The sequence below is a fragment of the Neovison vison genome, chromosome 1, assembly GCF_020171115.1.
Source record: "Neovison vison isolate M4711 chromosome 1, ASM_NN_V1, whole genome shotgun sequence".
NCBI lineage: Eukaryota > Metazoa > Chordata > Mammalia > Carnivora > Mustelidae > Neogale > Neogale vison.
The window spans coordinates 231547107-231566336 of NC_058091.1; the positions used below are offsets into that span (position 1 = coordinate 231547107).

Consider the following 19230-nt stretch of genomic DNA (forward strand, 5'->3'; position numbering starts at 1 on the left):
GGGCTAAAGTTCTTCCAGAAGGCAAATTCAAAATGTAACTTATTTCACATCGTTGTTTCTCAATATTCACATTACTAAACTTAAAGGAACCCTCAAATGTTGACCAAGTACTTCTCAACTTTTTATATATTTAATTTGATCAGCCAAATTATAAAATTTTTAAATGATATATCAACAGAATGCTTTAAAAAGGGTCACCTAAAATTTAACTTGGAACAAAACGCAGCCAGTGCTAAGATTTTAAACTTAAGCTTCATTCTAGAAAAACTTTTAGGGTTTCTTTTAGTCCTCAAGTTGTTCAGCTAGTAAGACAGAGAGCTATACAGATCAATTTTCCAAAGAAAATCTGTATTACTACCCTTTGAATGCTATTCTACTTCTAATGAAGTTTTAGATGTATGGTTTGTTCAGGTGAGCAATTTAAAAAACTGCCAGTCTAAATATTTTTGCATTTTAAACTGTTACAATAGAAGACAGAAGAATTATGGACAAATGTGGGTCTTCTCACTTCTCCAAAAAAAAGTCTAGATAAAGACTGGTGAACGCATCTTTTATTCTTCAGCAGTTAAGAGATCATTTACATCTCTCCAGTATTATCAGAAGAAATATGCCTTCCAGTATAGTACCCATATTTTCAAAAGAATGTAAAACCATCACAGTACTTTGAGGAAACGTCATTACTCGTTTTATCAAAGTAAACCTGTTTCCATAATTTCTGAAATGATTAAATAAACTTAATGGTTTCTTACAGGGAATGAAGTGCTACTCCTAAGAGACTCTACAGGCTTTCTGCTTCGAAAGAGTTGTGTGTTCATTTCAACCTGAACTATATTCTTAATGGCTAAGGAAAATAATTTGAAGGAAAATAGTTTTGACTTTCCCGTTTTTTTAAAAGCTTTGGAACTTTAGGAAGAATATACCTTTTCTCTTAAAGTTAGTTCTGTCCTGTACTGAAGATGATTAGTTCATATGGTGTATTAAGAAATATGTCAAAAGAACAAAGTGCTGTCAAGCCAAATTTGGTTTGAGCCAGTAAATGAAAAATCTATTTGCATGAGGTACTGAGAAGCAGCAACATATGGTGGTTAGAAGCATGCATTCCTACACCAGACTGCATGACCTTAAAATCAGAATTTGTCATTTAACAACAATGACTTTAGAAAAATTCTTTAACCTCTGTACGTCTTATTTATTTATAAAACTGGGATAGTAATAGTAATTATTTCAAAGCCCAAGACATGTTGAATATTTGATAACTATTAGTTGTTATTTTTCTGAATAAGGTGCCTACAAATTCTGTAATAAGTGAAATTACCTGCAAAAAATTCCAGAGAACAAAAATAGTGCAGTTAGTCTCAATAAAAGAAATGTGTCTAGAAACAAAGAAATATAGATACACATGTATTTGCTTATATAACTGCAGTATCATCAACAGGCAGGTACTATATCCTTTAAACAAGTCAAACCATGCAGCATTCAAAGTGAAGGCCCCATTTTCACACTCACTAGGATGATGATTATAAATCAAAAGGACAGATAATAACAAGCGTTAGCTAGAACATAGGGAAATGAAAACCCTCATACACTGGTGATGAGAATGTAAAATGGTATACTACTGATGATGAGAAGCAGTCTGGTAGGTCCTCAAAAGGTTACACATAGAATTATGTATGACCCAGCAATTTCACTCATAGGTATATACCCAAAATAAAAACATGTTTACATAAAAACTTGTAAAGAAACAATCATAGCAGCATCATTCACAACAGCCAAAATGTATAAATAACCTAAATATATATATCTGCTGATGGATAAATAACTTGTAATATATCCACACAATAGAGCAATATTCATAAATAAAAAGGAATGAAGTGCTGATACGTATTTCAAATATAGATGAACCTTGAAAATATTAGGCTAAAAAAAAGCCAGATACAAAAGATTATATATAATCTGACTAAGTTTATATAAGATGCCTAAAACAGGCAAATCTATAGAAAGAAAGAGATTAGTGGTTTGTCTAGGGCTTTCGGGAAAGGGAAGAGTTAGGAAGGAAATGGGGAGTGATAGTTAATGGATATAAAGTTCCTTTTTGGACTGATAAAAATGTTCCAAAATTGATTGTAATGATGGTGGCAAAACTCTGTGAATTTATTAGCAACCATGAAAATGGGTGAACTGTATATAATATGAATTCTATCCAAATAAAGCTGTTCTTAAAAATTCATTTAAGAAATGATGGAGAAATCGGAATCCTTGCACACTGATGGTCAGAAAGTAAAATGGTATAGCCACTATGGAAAACAGTATGGATATTTCACAAAAATTGAAAACAAAAACAAAAACAAAAACTACATATGACCTGGCAATTCTACTTCTGGGTATTTACCCAAAAGTATAAAAACCAAGACACTAGACAGATAATAACACTCCTATGTTTAGCGCAGTGCTAGTCACATACCCAAGATGTGGAAACAGTGGAAACAACCTAAATGTTCATCAGTAGGTGAAGGATTATAAATATATATATATGGTATATACACAATGGAATACAATTCAACCTTAAAGAAAATTCTGCAAAATATGACAACATGAACTTTGAGGACATTATGGTAAGTGAAATAAATCAGTCACAGAAAAACTAATACTGTGTGATTCCACTTACATGAATTTTATAAAATAGTCAAATTCAAGTAATCAAAGATTAGATGGGTGGTTGCCAGAAACTGAAGAGGAATGTAAAAGGCTAGTTACTAATTAAAGGTCATATAGTTTTAGTCAAGCAAGATAAATAAACTTCAGAGATATGATGTATGACATTGTACCTACAGTCAACAATAACGTATTTTATAATTTAAAAAAATCTGTTGAGGGTTGATCTCATGTTAACTGTTCTTACCACAATAACATTTTTTAAAATAAAAGCCAATAGAACTTTTGCACTTAACAGGTACATTTATATTCAGAAATGTTAAGTAAATATAATGAAATATCTGTCCTAAAGAAACCAGATGCTGTCATTAAAATATTACCTCCTACTATTGGCAACCTAATTCGACTTTTTCCATACATAGAGCACAAGGAAAGAAAAACAGGGTTTATTATATCTGGCACGATTTGAAGACTAAAAATACCAATTTTCAATCTTGTATCATTTTCTTCACATGAACACTTAAAAATAGCTTTCCAAGTGTTAATCTTCAAAAGTGAAAATAAGACACCATATGATCATTATGATTATGTACAGATAAGCTTCATCGTCACTCACATTAACCACATTATTTTAAAAAAAAGACACTTTTACTTTCTTGCTTTAGCATACCAGACTTCCCACAACCATATCTCTCACATTCTCCATCAGTTCCCAAGTTTCTGAAACTAAAAACAGTCTGTTTCAGAGATACTGACCTGTGTATGATTTGACATGTTTTAGAGCTCTTTGCTAATGATTTGGCACTTAATTTTATATTTTTAATTGATTTTTTAAAAGATTTTATTCATTTATTTGAGAGAGACAGAGCATAAGCAGGGCTGAGAGGGAGGGGGAGAAGCAGACTCCCTGCTGAACATGGAGCCCAATGTAGGACTCAATCCCAGAACCCTGGAATCATGACCTGAGCTGAAGGCAGACACCTAACCAACTGAGTCACCCAGGCAATTTCTTTCTTTTTTTTTTTTTTTTAAAGATTTTATTTATATATTTGAGAGAGAGAGAGAGAGACCACAAGCAGGCAGAGAGGCAGGCAGAGAGAGAGGGGGAAGCAGGCTCTCTGCTGAGCAGAGAGCCCGAGGCGGGGCTTGATCCCAGGACCCTGGGATCGTAACCTGAGCCAAAGGCAGAGGCTTAACCCACTAAGCCACCCAGGCATCCCCCAGGCAATTTCTAATTAATGTTAAGTTTCCCATCTTACTAGGAGTTTTCTCTAGGAATTTGTTTTAAAAACTTCTTACTGCATGGAGAAGGAGAAAGAAAGCAACTGCGCCTAACTTCCCTGAAAAGTTCTCCAAAACAAAACAAAAATAAAACCCTTAAAACAATCTGAAAGACAAGTACTAAACAAGTAAAATGAATAGGCTAATTTGAAATAAAGCTTAAAAATTTAAATTAACTTGGGGCACCTGGTGGCTCAGTGGGTTAAAGTCTCTGCCTTCTGCTCAGGGTCCTGGGATGGAGCCCTGCATCAGGCTCTCTGCTCAGCATGGAGCCTGTTTCCCCCCACCCCCTCTGCCTGCCTCTCTGCCTACTTGTGATCTCTGTCAAATAAAATCTTTAAAAAAAAAATTTAAATTAACTTATTGGGCTATTTACAATCCATCAATAGGCAGTATTACAACGGTAGATTATAGAATTAATTAAGCTATACGGGCTTGCAAGGGGAGGGGAAGGTAACTGCCCAAAACACTGATACCATGTGCCCTACTTCCTGTTATAATAGCTGAAGAGCAATCTTCAGTAGAGAAGGCAATTACAGAGATTGTCTCAAATTTGAGGGGCAAAGTAGACATTTCTGCCCTCTCTGAGGATCTTTACATGTCCTTCAACACATGAGATACACTTCACTTATTAGAACAGAAAGTAGGGTACAAAATACCAGCACTTTGTGCAGTAACCCTCTTCTACCTTTCAAGCCTAGATAGTTTAGTAAATTCACTCATCTACTTAAAAAGGTATCTGAGCTCACACAACTAATTTCAAAGTGGCTCCTGAAGTATGTTTCTCAAATTGCTGGTGAGAGCAGAATCTTAACTTGGTTACCTTAAGTAACTGTTTTCCAATTGTTGGGCTCATCTTTTCATCCACCATAAGAATTACAATTCCTCTATCATCCATTCCCCGCCTTCCAGCTCGACCAGACATCTGAATGTATTCACCAGAAGAAATCTGGGTGAACATAATTAAAAATCCAGAGTTTAGGAGAAAACCTGGTGAAAAATATATTCTTAAATTTTTATCACAAAATACATAAGCACAAGTTATATATTCCCAAGAAGAAAATATGACTAAAAACATCAACTTTTAGGGGTTTAAGTAAAAACACAAAAATGCAAAACACTTAAGAATAGTTATAAAACAAAATTTTAGCTCCAAAATGATCATATACACCAAAGGTAAAGGGAAAGAATGTTAATTAACTGACATAAAATATCTTTGAGCCAGATGTTGTGGAAAGGTCTAAAAGAAAGCAAAGAAGGAGTCAAACTCTATAAAATACCAATTCTGACGTGATAATAGACTTTCTTATTCTGCCAAGTGAAATGAATATAAAATAAACTTTTTTTAATTTTTAAAGTACAATTCTCTTGTTTTCTTGGTATACATCCCTGGAGTTCAGCGGAGACCATTCATCATTAAGAAGAATGTAGTCAAAAAAGATTTGTAAGCCTTTTCAGGGTGACATTCAACCACTGAGACACTGGGCAAAGTTTTATCTGTAAGTGCTTCTGTACTATTTGGTGAGGGAAAGGGTCTACAGTTCTCAGATTCCCAAAACATACCTGACACAAGAAGGTTAAGCTGTAAGGATGCATATTACTGATAGCATCAAAAACAGACTTAACAACCTGGGAGAAACAAAGGCACTAGAAAAAACAACAGAAAAGCTAATCCTAAAAAAGATCTAAAAACAACATTTCAAAAAGACAAAGCAACAGAACCTCAACAGGGCCCAAGGGCATCATTACAACAGTATGGGACGTTATGGTTTTTAAGTTTAATAATATGATACTGAATCATCAAGAAAAGATTGCTTTCTTAAGTTCAATTATCCACTATACTCTGCAGATTTACTCTACGGTTCTCAGGATGCCAAGAAGTATGTAAAGTCACAAAAGACTTATTTTCTAATGGCATCAATTTTATTCAGAAAATTAAGTAATTTTAAACTGATAGATAACATAAAGATTTTTTTTTTTTGAAGATTTTGTCTATTTATTTGACAGAGAGAGAGAGGGAACACAAGCAGGGGGAGCAGGAGAGAGAGAAGCAGGCGCCTCACTAAGTAGGCAGCCCAATGCAGGGCTCGATCCCAGGACCCTGGGATCATGACCTGAGCTGAAGGCAGACGCTTAACAACTGAGCCACCCAGGGGCCCAACATAAAGATTTTTTAAATTTACAATATTTTAAAATGTAAAACCTGAAACTATTACTGTGTTATAAACAGGAATCACATTCTACATGAATTAAATTATTAAAAGTTCATTTTTTAAAACATTTTATTTATTTGAGAAAGAGTAAGATAGAGCATGAGATGGGAAAGGGTCAGAGGGAGAAGCAGACTCCAAGCAGGGAGCCCGATGTGGGACCTGATCTGGGGACTCCAGGATCATGACCTGAGCTGAAGGCAGTTGCTAACCAACTGAGCCACCCAGGCCCCTAATAGTTCAATTTTAGAAAGTTATAGGTTACAGAAAATTTTTGAAGATTGTAAAATTTCTAAAGACAAATGGCAACTGCCTCACTGTATTTGTATTTCTCTTTTGTACAGCAACCAAAATATCTTAAAATAAAACAAATCAAGAAAAAATGCTTTGCCTTTATAACTCTACCATGAGGGCTTTTCAGTGTTTCGATTATTAGTAATTACTGCCAGCAACTTCTCTGTGTATGAAAGAATCACCACTTTCAAGGATTAGATTAACTGAAGAATAGCTGGCTATTTAAAAATGTCTCCCAAATATCAGTTTAACTGAGTCTTTGCCTTGTCATGGATAAAGTAGAAATTTACTTCCTTTTCACCCTGTGAAGCTCCACTGTCAACCTAGTAAATACCCATGTGCAGTTGTTTCTCAGTTTGAGGACTGCTTTCTCTAATGAAGCCTTCCATGACCCCTCTTATATAAGTGACTTCTTTTTTTTATGCTTTATCCTTCTGTACATACTTCTCAGAATCCATTATACAGTATTTTATTGCACATCTGTCAATTTTCATCTGCTACTAAGTTTCTTTAGAGATTGGGTTTAACAAAGTTTAAATTTGGTAACATTACTGAATCTCTGGACTAAGAATTTACTTTCTACCCAAAGTTACCACTTTACCAGCAATTACAACTTTCTCTCCTTCCTTCTGCCTTAGAAAAAACATTATGTGTGAACCTGTTAGAACTTCTATTTTAAACCTGAAAGATAAAATAGCTGCAACTGGAGCCAATGTAGATTTGGTGCCTTAAATACCCTAAACTTTAAGAAATGAACATTCTAGATATATTTAAAATACTTTAAAGCACTCATAAATCATCTACACACTTAACACTCTTCATCAAATATTTTACCGAGGGAGAATTTTCTTTTTAGGTTAGCCAAAAAACAAAACAAAACAAAACAAGAAGCCCCAAACCCGAACAGATAGAAATGACAGCTCTGAAGTTACACCTTGATGAACTTGTTTATTGATTTATGTGTAAGTTCCTCAGTATTTAGAATTGAAAATCTCAAAGATTATGTAAGCCCAAACACCTTAGGTAAAACAAGTAAAGATAAAAATTATTCCAAGTATAGTAATTATTTTACTTACCCATCGGAAATCTTTCCCATCGAATTTCCGGGCATTTGTAAATAAAACAGTTCTAGCTGGCATATTAATTCCCATAGCAAAAGTCTCTGTGGCAAATAAGGCCTAAGTAATTGAAAAATATGATTAAACATGTATTTTATTAAGCTGAAAAACTAGTTTTGTAATTTTCAAATATAAACATTAATTTTAAAATCAGTTGTTAATGAAACAATGCAAAAATAAGACAACATGCTAGTTTCAGATGTAATTCAGTATTTATATATAAAACTACCAAATAATATCTAATGTCCCTTGTATCCCAGAAATGTTTTAATTCTGGGAAAATAGTTTTTTTTAAATTCCAGCGGTGGTAACTTAAAGAGGATACTACTGATCTAATGTGTAAAGCATGAGGCTGCAGATTACTTTTCTAAACACTGAAAGTTACATTTCCTGCCTTTTTTACTGATGATACAACAGTTTTGGAGCTACCCTCAGGATCTCTGAGGGGAGAACAGAATCAGTGGCTAAGCTCACTGTTAAGATCTTACTAACAAGAAACTGACTACACAAATAACTGGCTTAAGCACACAAAGGTGTAAATATATACAAATAAAATAAGTGAAGTACTATTAATCTAAATTTTCACTAGTAGGGAAGAAGAGAAAAACATCTTTTATTTCATCAACTCAATAAAAAGCTATTCACCTACTAAAAAGAATGAAAAGTTACACATATGACAAAACTGGATTAATTACATGGGTAGTATAATTTTTTTCTTTACAAAGTAAGTCAAGAATTATTTGTATGTTTGCTAGTGAATGCTGAGAAATGAAAAGGACGGTCTTTCATCTTTTACTTTATTTACAACCATTCTATTTGACTTTTACCACCATTAAGTATCATTTATGTTTTTAAGAAAAGATTCTTTAAAATGAGCCTCAACAATAATCTACAAGGGAACTCGAAGAGGGCCTTACCAGGACCTAGGTAGAAAGTAACTAGTGACCAATTCTTGATCTAAAATATCTCAAGTATATTCTTTAAAATGAGTAAACTTCTTTTAAATATCCTATTTAGTGCTCAGATTCTCATGATAAATCAGATTTTTAAAATTTTAACCTGATTTTAAATAAAATCATTTATAAATCATACATAGACTTAAGACTACATTCTGAAGTTGTTTCTGATTTCTAATACCCCATTTCTGAGTACGGATATCAATATAAACTTTAAAATTAAATTAGACTCTCTGTAGTTTGAATAAGCACATCCTAAAAAAACCTTTTTTTTTTTTAAAAAAACCTCTTTTTTATAACTACCAGCAATTCTCCTTGTCTTCTCTAATCGTTTTATTCTGTATATAGATGAGTCCACTCATAGAATCAACTCCACTTTTGAAAACTAAATAGCACCTTCAGCAAAATTCCACACTGTGTAGTGTTACCATTTCTTTCTTTTATTACTGGAAAGAAAACCAATGATATTTTACCTATGGCCCAAAATGTATAAAGTAATAACACGATACATAAAAATCAAATTGCTGGGCACCTAGCTAGCTTGGTCGATAAAACATGCACCTCTTAACCTCAGGGTTGTGAGTTCATAGGCCATATCAGGTGTGGAACCTACTTTAAAAAAATAACAATAATAATAACTTTCAAACTATTCATACAAAACAACTCGAAGGCGTAATAAATAAAATCATACCTTTATTAATCCTTCAGAAAAGAGAATTTCTATAGTTTCTTTCAAAATAGGAAGTAAACCGCCATGATGAATACCAATTCCTCGCTTCAAGAGAGGAAGTACATGTTCAACCTGTGATTGAAGTATTTTTCAGTGATGTACGAAAAAGGAAAATAGAGTATGTTAAATTAACCAAATTAAGAAAAATGGGCAATGAAAAGCTGTTTAAAGGCATGTTATAACTTTTCAGAATAAAAGCCAAATCCAAACCCGTATTCCCACAGATTAACTCAAAATTCAATTCTGCCCTAGCTTTCCTTAATATGAAAAATATACTTTAAATAAAATTCATATATGCACTCCTGCCTCAAATTTTCCAGCATCACTTCATCTTGGCAACTACTAAAGAAATGTGGACAAAGTAAAATAAACTTAATATACTTAATAAACTTAATATTAACCAGCTCCAACTAAAAATAAGTAAGTATAAAGCTTACTTAACATAAATAGGTACTTCGTCTAAAAACAAATGAATTACTGAAGAGTTCATCCTCATTAACACTTTACCAAATGCAATTACATGTCTACTTTTAGTTTTTATAGAAAACTAGAATAACAAAGATGTATAAAGACATGTCTTAGCTCTCAAATACTAATTCAGCTGGGAAGAAAAATTACAAGAAGATCTTTTAAGTTAAACAGTATTTTAGGGTGCCTGGGTGGATCTGCCATTAGGCATCTGCCTTCAGCTCAGGTCATGATCCCAGGGTCCTGGAACTGAGCCTCGAGTTAGGCTTCCTGCTTAGCGGGAAGCCTGCTTTTCCCTCTCGCACTCCCCCTACTTGTGTTCCCTCTCTTGCTCACTCTCACTGTGTGAAATAACTAAGTAAAAACCCTAGAAAAAAATCCCACTCTCTGCTCAGCAGGGAGCATGCTTCTCCCTCTCCCTCCACTGTTGCCCATTTGTGTTCCCTCTCTCGCTCACTCTCACTGTGTGAAATAACTAAGTAAAAACCTTAGAAAAAAATCCCACTCTCTGCTCAGCAGGGAGCATGCTTCTCCCTCTCCCTCCACTGTTGCCCATTTGTGCTTGCTCGCTCTCTCTCTCTCTGTCAAATAAGTAAGTAAATAAATAAAATCTTTAAAAAAAATAAAAAATAAACACTGAGAAACATGCTATTATCTTTTTACCATAAATTCTTTACATATGAGAGTAATCATTTGGAAGCAGAATATAATCTCTCAATTTTCATTTCACAAAACAAAATTTTCATGTCTTAGGTCACAATACAGGAGTTCTCAGGTTTGGATGCACATTAGAATCATCTGGAGAGCTTCTGAAAGATTCTAATGACCACAAAACACATCTGACCAATTAATCAGAACCTCTGGGAGTGGCACCCAGTCACCAGTATATTTTAGAAATCCCCAAGCAATTCTAATAGTTGAAGAAAAAATTCTCTGGAGTAAAAGTAGAGTAGACATTAAATTCCTCACTGAACACAGGATTTTCATTAGATGTTTTGTTTGGCAGACTTCTGAATTAAGCAATTTAGTGACTCTGGGGTGCCTGAGTGGCTCAGACAGTTGAGCATCTGACTTTTTTTCAAAGACTTTATTTATTTGAGAGAGAAGGGGAGAGAGCACAAGCAGAGGGAAAAGGCAGAGGAAGAGGGAGAAGCAGATTCTCCACTGAGCAGGGAACTTGGCATGGAATTGGATCCCTGGACCCTATGCTGGGCACTGAGCATGGAGCCTGATTGGGGTTCTGTTTCCCTCTCCCTCAGCCCCTCCCCTGCTCATACACACACATACACACACACTCTCTCTCTCTTTAAAAAAAAAAAAAGAAAGAAAGAAAAGAAAAGAAAAAAGAAATTTAGTGACTTAAAAATATTTACTAAGTGTGTAAACAATGCAATATGTAGTAACAAAACCAAGAAAGGCAAGTAAAAATAGGCTATCACACTTAATATCCACATTTTACTTAGTGATACTAAACACAAACCTGAGGGAGTTTTTTATCCTCATCAGACAAGCAGTCTATGGCATTACTGAATACTTCTTCAACCATCTTCTTTTCTTCATCTAAGAAAAAATTCAAAGGTACATAAATATCTAAGTCAATCAGTGATATACCAAACTTGACAGATTTCCAAGAGTATAGGTTTATAAAGAATAAAAGTAGAGTATTTAATAAAGACAAAAGTAGATTAAAATTACTATTTAATAAAATTCACTGCCTTTCAAAATGTATCCAACAGAATTCATCTACGAATAAAATTACTATCTTATAAAATTAACAAAAACTACACTAAGTGCCATATATCTAAGTCTTACAATTACAGATCACAGGGATAATTTATACCCGCTATTGAGGAAAATGAGATTTACAGCAAATAATAGAGGCTGCTATTATTAACTGTTAGAGGAGCAATGCCAAAGTCTATGCCGTTAACTATTATACTGCCTTACTGTACAATGTCTATTTAATAACAGGTAGTCAATAAATATTTGTTCAATTAATCAATATATGACCTTACAACATTAAGCAAATGCAGCACCGGTGGTTATAAGGAAACACATCTAAGTAGAGCAATTCACTCAATTGAAAAATAAAATATTACTAGCTTCAGGAGTTTATGTGGGATACCTGTTTTTACTTTGCCAACGGAGAAGTAAAAATTAGCTCTAAAATGCATGGGTTTAATTAATAACACTTTGATAATGAAAGCAATACAACAGATATTTGATTTTGGGTGATCAAGGATATTATTTACTTCTCATTATATAGGATTACATAGGTAAAAGTATGAACTGAATAATAAATGGGCTTGTATAAAGTATGCCAAATTTTTGGCTAGGTTATGCTACTACCTTGCTGTGTAACTTTAAGTGAGTTACATTCACAGATAATATGTGAGAAAATTTTATTAATTTAATACAAGTTATCTTACTTTATTTTTTCTTTATTATTTATTTATTTATTTATTTGACAGATCACAAGTAGACTGAGAGGTAGGCAGAGAGAGAGAGGAGGAAGCAGGCTCCCCGCTGAGCAGAGAGCCTGATCCGGGGCTTGATCCCAGGACCCTGAAACCATGACCTGAGCTGAAGGCAGAGGCTTTGACCCACTGAGCCACCTAGGCGCCCCATCTTACTTTATTTAAAGGTTATACCACAATTAGGTAAAGGGCAGGTCTTCCGGTTTGGATTTTTAGAAGAATGAAGCACAGTACTATTTATGCAGAAAGTGATTTGACCAAGTAACCTAGTCTTAAGTTGTCACACAGAGAGCCACAGTAACAAAGGAGTTTATGGCAATGAAGTACAAGAGGGTATATTCCTAGTATTTTTCAGTAGGCTCTTTGGATTTTACACAAAGCAATGTAATTAAACATTACAATAAAACAAGAAAAAGAAGGAAATGATAAAACAAGGTCTTTTATAAAACTGTAATGAGTACATTCCAGTAACTGTAATGTGAACTGCATATCCTAGCAATACATAACAGATTAGTAAGATTAATCTTCTTATTAAAATATTTATATTTATTTTCACATAACATTAAAACTGTGTTGAAATTATATAGTACCTGTGTTAAAATCTAATTTGGTCATCTGAAGTGCATAGGCTTCACAATCTTTCTTACTGAAACTGAAAATAATTACAGGTTGAAAATTTCTTTCCATAATCATCTTCACGATCTTGAAAACATTGGATGGTCCTACAAAAAGAATATATAAACCACACCCAAAAATTAACTCAGAATGGATTACAGACCTAAATATAAAATCTTTAACTATAAAACTCTTAAAAACTATAGAGGAATAAATATCCACGATTTGCTATTAGGCAAAGCATTCTTAGGTATAATACAAAAAGCACAAGCAACAAAAGAAAAAAAAAACCAGATAAGCTAGATTTCATCAAAATTAAAAACTCTGGTACTTCAACAGACATCAACAATAAAGGGAAAAGAGAACCTTTACCCAAGAATGGGAAAAAGTAGGTAAGGATCTACTATTCAGAGTATATAAAAAATTCTTATAATTCAACAACAACAAAAAAAGACAATTTCATTTCTAAATGGGGAAAAGATTTGAATAAGTATTTCTCCAAATAAGACACACAAATGGCCAATAAGCACAATAAAAGATACATCATTAGCCATGAGAAAAATGTAAATTAAAACTACACTGAGATACCAGTTCATACCATTATGATGACTATATTAAAAGAGATTACAGTGAGTACTGGTAAGGATGTGGAGTAAATGGAAACTTGATATTCTTTTGATGGGAATGTAATATGGGGCTGCCACTTTGGAAAATAATTTGGCAGTTATTCAAAAGACTGAACACAGAAATACCATGACTCAGAATTCCAATGTTAGGTATACATTCAATGAGAAGAGAAAAAAACATTTACATAAAAACTGGCAGATTACAAATATTTACAGCAGCATCACTAACAAGAATCAACAAAGAGAAATAACCCAAATGTTCAACAACTGATGAATGGATAAATAAAATATGATACATTCATTTAATACAATGTTTTTTGATTATAAAAGGAATTAAGGACTGACATGCTGTAACATGGATGAACCTTGAAAACAAGGTTCATCCTTGTTTTTGTTTTCATCACTTGAAAACAAACTAAGTGAAAGAAGCCAGATGCTGAAGACCACACAAATTATGACTCCATTTATATGAAACATTCAGAAAAGGAAAATAAGAGACAGAAGGTAGATTAGTATTGTGTAAGGCTGAGGGGCAGGGGAAGAGGTTAGAAGAAATGAAAAATAACTGCTAAGGGATAAAGGCCTTCTTTTTGAGTTGATGCAAATGTTCTAGAATTAGTAGTTGCGTAAGTTTGTGAATACACTAAAATACACTGAATTATGCACTGAAAAATGGCAATTTTTATGGTGTACTAACTTCAATAAAAAAACCTGAAGTGTGGCTGCATAATTCTGTTACATAGTAATAACTATGAAATTGTATACTTAAATGAATAAATTATATAGTACATGAATTATATCTCAATGTCATATAAGAAAAAAGAGATGTGCCTTTATTTACACAATTTTATCTTGTATTATCTAGATCTTTATATAGCTTCCCAAGGGGAAAAGTGAACAAAGTTCCACATTACCTTTTGTTCCTCCTTTCCGTCCCTTCTGATCTCCTTTTGCCAAATCACCAGCATCTCGAAGTACTTGCATTGCAGTATTAAAATTATCTTCTCTGAAGTCACCCTGGAATCAGATTTCTAAATAACCTCACTAATATTTAACCAGAATACAAACATTTTTTTCATACCTCAAAACAGAGCTTCCTCAAAAATAAAAATAATGTAAAAATTATTACAAAGGTCACTGAAAGAGTTAAAAAATATTGTGTATAATAGGTCATAAGAGGGAGAGATATTAAAACTGGGAAAAGCAAAACATAAGATATCTGAAACATGTCCTAAGTCCCTATTCTTCAGGAATTTTAAAACACTAGGAAAGAAGAAGGAAAAAAAACTGGGAAAGAAGAAAAATCTTCATTTATGCATAAGACAAACACAAGTTTTAAATATAATTTTTGAAATAAAACTACATACAAACCCAACAATTCTTGACCACAAAACTACTTAAGAAAAAAAATGGACTTCTACCATTTACTTCAGTTTAAGTAAAAATAGGTAGGAACAAGCAAGGATGACATTATAGGTAAGAATCACAATTACTCCTAGTGATGGGTAATAAGGGCAAGTATTGCAGTAAGCACTGGGTGTTAAACACAAATAATGAATCATGGAACACTACATCAAAAATTAATGAAGTACTTATGGTGACTAACATAATATTAAAAAAAATCATAATTACTCCCTTACATTTTCATCAACCACAAGGTGCAGGCCATCTCCCCCTGCTGGAAAAATGTAGTGTTGCAAAGGAGTAGGCCGATAGTCTGTATAAATTACATGACAAGGCTGTAAAAAAAAAAAAAGAAAAAAGAGAAACAATTAAACACATAATTTTATTTCTTCAAAATAATATTTAACCTACCTAGAAAACCTTGAAGAAATAAACTTTTGAATTCAACATTTTAAAAAGAGAAAAAACTTAAAAAAATATTAAAACCGGGCAAGAGAAAAATGTGGAAGAATTAGGTCTATTAAATTATACTACCATCTATTCCCTAATCAGGGCCAAAAACATGATATGAGTTTCAATAATGATCTTGGATTCATACCCTAGACCTGTGATGCCATAATTAAAGACAACGCATATTCCTACACAGCAGTAGTATGGTGACAGAGAATACTCCTTGGGATAAAATGGGATTTTTTTGCTCCACAAAGGTTTTTCAGAGCTTTACTAAATTGATCTAGCTCCTCCAGAAGATCAAATAGGTTTCTATCCTACAGAAGCAACAAGGATATTACAAAATCCCATTAGAGAGCTTATAAACAGATAACGGTAAGAATACTGATAAAAAGGGGGGGGAAAAAGGGCAGGAAAGTTGGACTACAAAAACAGAAGGGAAACACAGTAAAAAGGCTGACTATGTTAACATAACAAGAATCAAATCACATGCTCAGGAGATGCACAGCTTTTTCCTGGTACTGAGGTCTTAGAGAAAATTCTCTACCGTAAGGCCTCACTCAATGAGTAAATGCAGTAATTTCCAAACCTGGCAAATAATCAAGATCAGGTTAGGAGCTTACAAGCCCCTACTCTCAGACATGCTTATATACTGGGTTTAAGATGGCACTTACAAATACACACTTGTGGGGCACTTGGGTGGCTCAGTGGGTTAAACCTCTGCCTTCAGCCAGGTCTCAGTGTCCTGGGATTGAGCCCCGTATCAGGCTCTCTGCTCAGCAGGGAACCTACTTTCCCCTCTCTCTGCCTACCTCTCTGCCTACTTGTGATCTCTCTCTCTCTCTCTATTAAATAAATAAATAAAATATTTTTTTAAAAAAAGAAAAAGAAAAATACACACTTGTAAGAGGCTAGTCAGGTGATTCTGACAAGCCTGTACTTGATGTGAGACATAGTTTCACATTAAAGTCTTCTTAATCCTAGGCAGCATTAAGAACAAAGTATAAAAGACAGCAAAGTCAACTTCCAATGTTTTAAATACTGAAGACATCGAAAAGAAAGAAAATACCTGCTTATGTAAATGGCAGATCCATTCAGCAAACTGTCGGGCATTTGGAATAGTAGCCGAAAGAAACACATAGTGGACATTGTCAGGAAGCAAAATAATAGTTTCTTCCCATACAACACCACGCTCTGGGAAAAAAAAAAAATATGTATGTACACACTTTGGAATTCAGAGTCACTTTTTTACAAGTCATCTAAAATTATTACCTCTCAAGCTCAGTAATTAGAAATGTAGACCACTTTCCACAAAGATATTTTTAGCCATAGACCCTTAACGAAAACTACTTTCTTTCTTATGATGAATTTATCCAATAGATAGTAAACTAAACCACTAAAACCACAATGTACTCTGAAACAACAGCCTGCAAAGAGCAGCTCCAGACCGAATACTTTTCACACAGCATAACAAGAGTCCCATGACATTGTAAACAGTATTTCCATCTCACTTTGAGAAACAAAAGTTAAGGGGCGCCTGGGTGGCTCAGTGGGTTGAGCCTCTGCCTTCGGCTCAGGTCATGATCTCAGGGTCCTGGGATCAAGCCCCGCATTGGGCTGTCTGCTTGGCAGGGAGCCTGCTTCCCCCTCTCTCTTTGCCTGCCTCTCTGTCTACTTGTGGTCCTTCTCTCTGTCAAATAAATAAAATCTTAAAAAAAAAAAAGAAAAAGTTAATGGCTGTAGAAAAGTTACAGCAACAAATTTTAAAGACACACCATTACTATACCATAAAACATCTTTCATCCAAATCACCCTCATGATCTCTACACCTGAAAGATTTCATTAGCAGCAAAAGTATGCCAGTTTTTATTTAATGGGAAAAACTAAAATAAAAAATCAAGAGCTCCTGGGTGGCTCAGTCATTAAGCATCTGCCTTCTGCTCAGGTCATGATCCCAGAGTCCTGGGATTATTGAGCCCCACATCGGGCTCCCTGCTCAGCGGGAAGCCTGCTTCTCCCCACCCCAACTCCCCCTGCCTGTGTTCCCTCTCTCACTGTCTCTGTCAAATGAATAAACAAAATCTTAAAAAAAAAAAAAAATGAATACAGGATTCCTGATTTCAAAACCTAAACAACTCTGGTCAGAACTTAATTTAATTTTATGAATTCGAAAGCAGTGAAATGTTTAAAGGGCACATGATTTCATAAATTATTATTACTTTCACTATAAATATAGGCTAACTCAGGGCTTTAAAAAAAAAATTTAAGTTTTAAGTGTGGACACGTTAAACATTTAACTTTTAAATGTTAACAGTACCCCTCCCAGTTCCACTCAAAATTCCAAGTATACTTACTTTTGCTTACAATAGTGTCATAGTTCAAGTAAAAGAATATTTTTTTCTCATTTGTATTTTGTAATCCCTATTTAGTATTTTTAATCATAAACCTGCATTTCTTAGTTTTTAAAAACTAAAATACTAATAAAACCAAGTAAGCTGGGGCGCCTGGGTGGCTCAGTCATTAAGCGTCTGCCTTCAGCTCAGGTCATGATCCCCAGGTCCTGGGATCAAGCTCAGCAGGAAGCCTGCTTCTCTCCTTCTCCCTCTCCCACTCCCTCTGCTTGTGTTCCCTCTTTCATTGTGTCTCTCTCTGTCAAATAAATATATAAAATCTTAAAAACAACAACAACAAAACAAGTTAACTCTAGGCTAAAAGCTTTAAAAATTTCCTTAACACTTATTTTACTTATTTTGGAGAGTTCTCTATTAAAATCCAACCAGCTTAAGGGTGCCTGGGTGGCTCAGTTGGTTAGCTGTCTGCCTTGGGCTCAGGTCATTATCTCCGGATCCCAGATTGAGTCCAGCGTCAGGCTCCCTGCTAAGCGGGGAACCTGCCTCTTTCCCGCTACCCTGCTTGCTAATGCTCTCTCTCTCTTCCAAATAAAAAAATTAATCTTTTAAAAATATAATTAAAAAAAATTAAACTAGTCTTAGTTCTAATTGTTTATTATAAATTTGCATTTTCACACCCAGAGTTACTAGTTAAAAGAAGCTGACGTTAAAAACCCATCAGAAGCTGAAGTTAAAAACCCATCAGAAATACTGTACCACGTTACCCACAATTTAGTTTATTAGAACTCCAGCCACATGAATAGTGAAAGCAAAATTTAACAACTACTTACTCAAAATTCCCAATGCCCTTTTGAAGGAAAATAAATGGCACACATCTCAGCAACACAGAAGAACATACCTGAATCTCTCATGTAATGAATTTCATCAAATATGACCCACGCTACTTCTCGCATAACTTCTGAACCTCTGTAGAGCATGCTTCTCAAAATCTAAAAAAATATAAATAATTTGGCAAAATTTGGCAGTTCTCTCTAGTGAAGAATTTTGGAAATGCTTTAATGGAAACATTAAAATAATTTAGGTTACTTATCTTAAATATATCTCATAAATCAAGTAATAGTCCTTCTCTCATGAAACCAATATAAATGACTTCTCAACAGTTAGTATTCAGGCACAATTCATGGAGAGAATTATTATCCCCTCTATCTACATATATCTTAAGTATGAAGCCACTTCACTGTAATATAACACTCATCACAAGATCCACACTATCTAGGATATGAGAATAACTTAAAATTATCTTCTATCCAACATATGGTACTTTATACTGTTTACTGATTTTTTTCTACTTCCTCTCACAACATGGATACTTTCTGGCAACCATATCCTGATTTTTGACTTAAAGTAAATCTATACATGGAAAGAAATTTTGGGAATGGAAACTTACTTTGGGCACCAAAATGAAAAGTGAGCAATGCTTTTGGCTGGCTCTGCAGGCCAGAAGTTAGTTTATATTCCCTACAGTACCATGTCCTTGTAAAATGCAGGGATATAATACAAGAATGTATAAAAGTACTTGGTATGCCAAGACAGCTAAC

The 19230-nt window shown here is 34.1% G+C and overlaps 1 protein-coding gene across 1 annotated transcript in view; it reads right to left on the reverse strand.

Moving 5' to 3' along the window:
• MTREX (Mtr4 exosome RNA helicase) overlaps positions 1–19230 on the reverse strand; it is a 107393-nt gene that overhangs the window by 63696 nt on the left and 24467 nt on the right. The window contains exons 7-15 of the mRNA XM_044224697.1: positions 18531–18621; positions 16351–16475; positions 15068–15166; positions 14342–14444; positions 12777–12908; positions 11190–11269; positions 9203–9313; positions 7514–7615; positions 4757–4882 (exon numbers count right to left, since the gene is read on the reverse strand). Coding sequence (XP_044080632.1) covers positions 4757–4882; positions 7514–7615; positions 9203–9313; positions 11190–11269; positions 12777–12908; positions 14342–14444; positions 15068–15166; positions 16351–16475; positions 18531–18621 — 969 coding nt within the window. The remainder of the gene's footprint in view (positions 1–4756; positions 4883–7513; positions 7616–9202; positions 9314–11189; positions 11270–12776; positions 12909–14341; positions 14445–15067; positions 15167–16350; positions 16476–18530; positions 18622–19230) is intronic.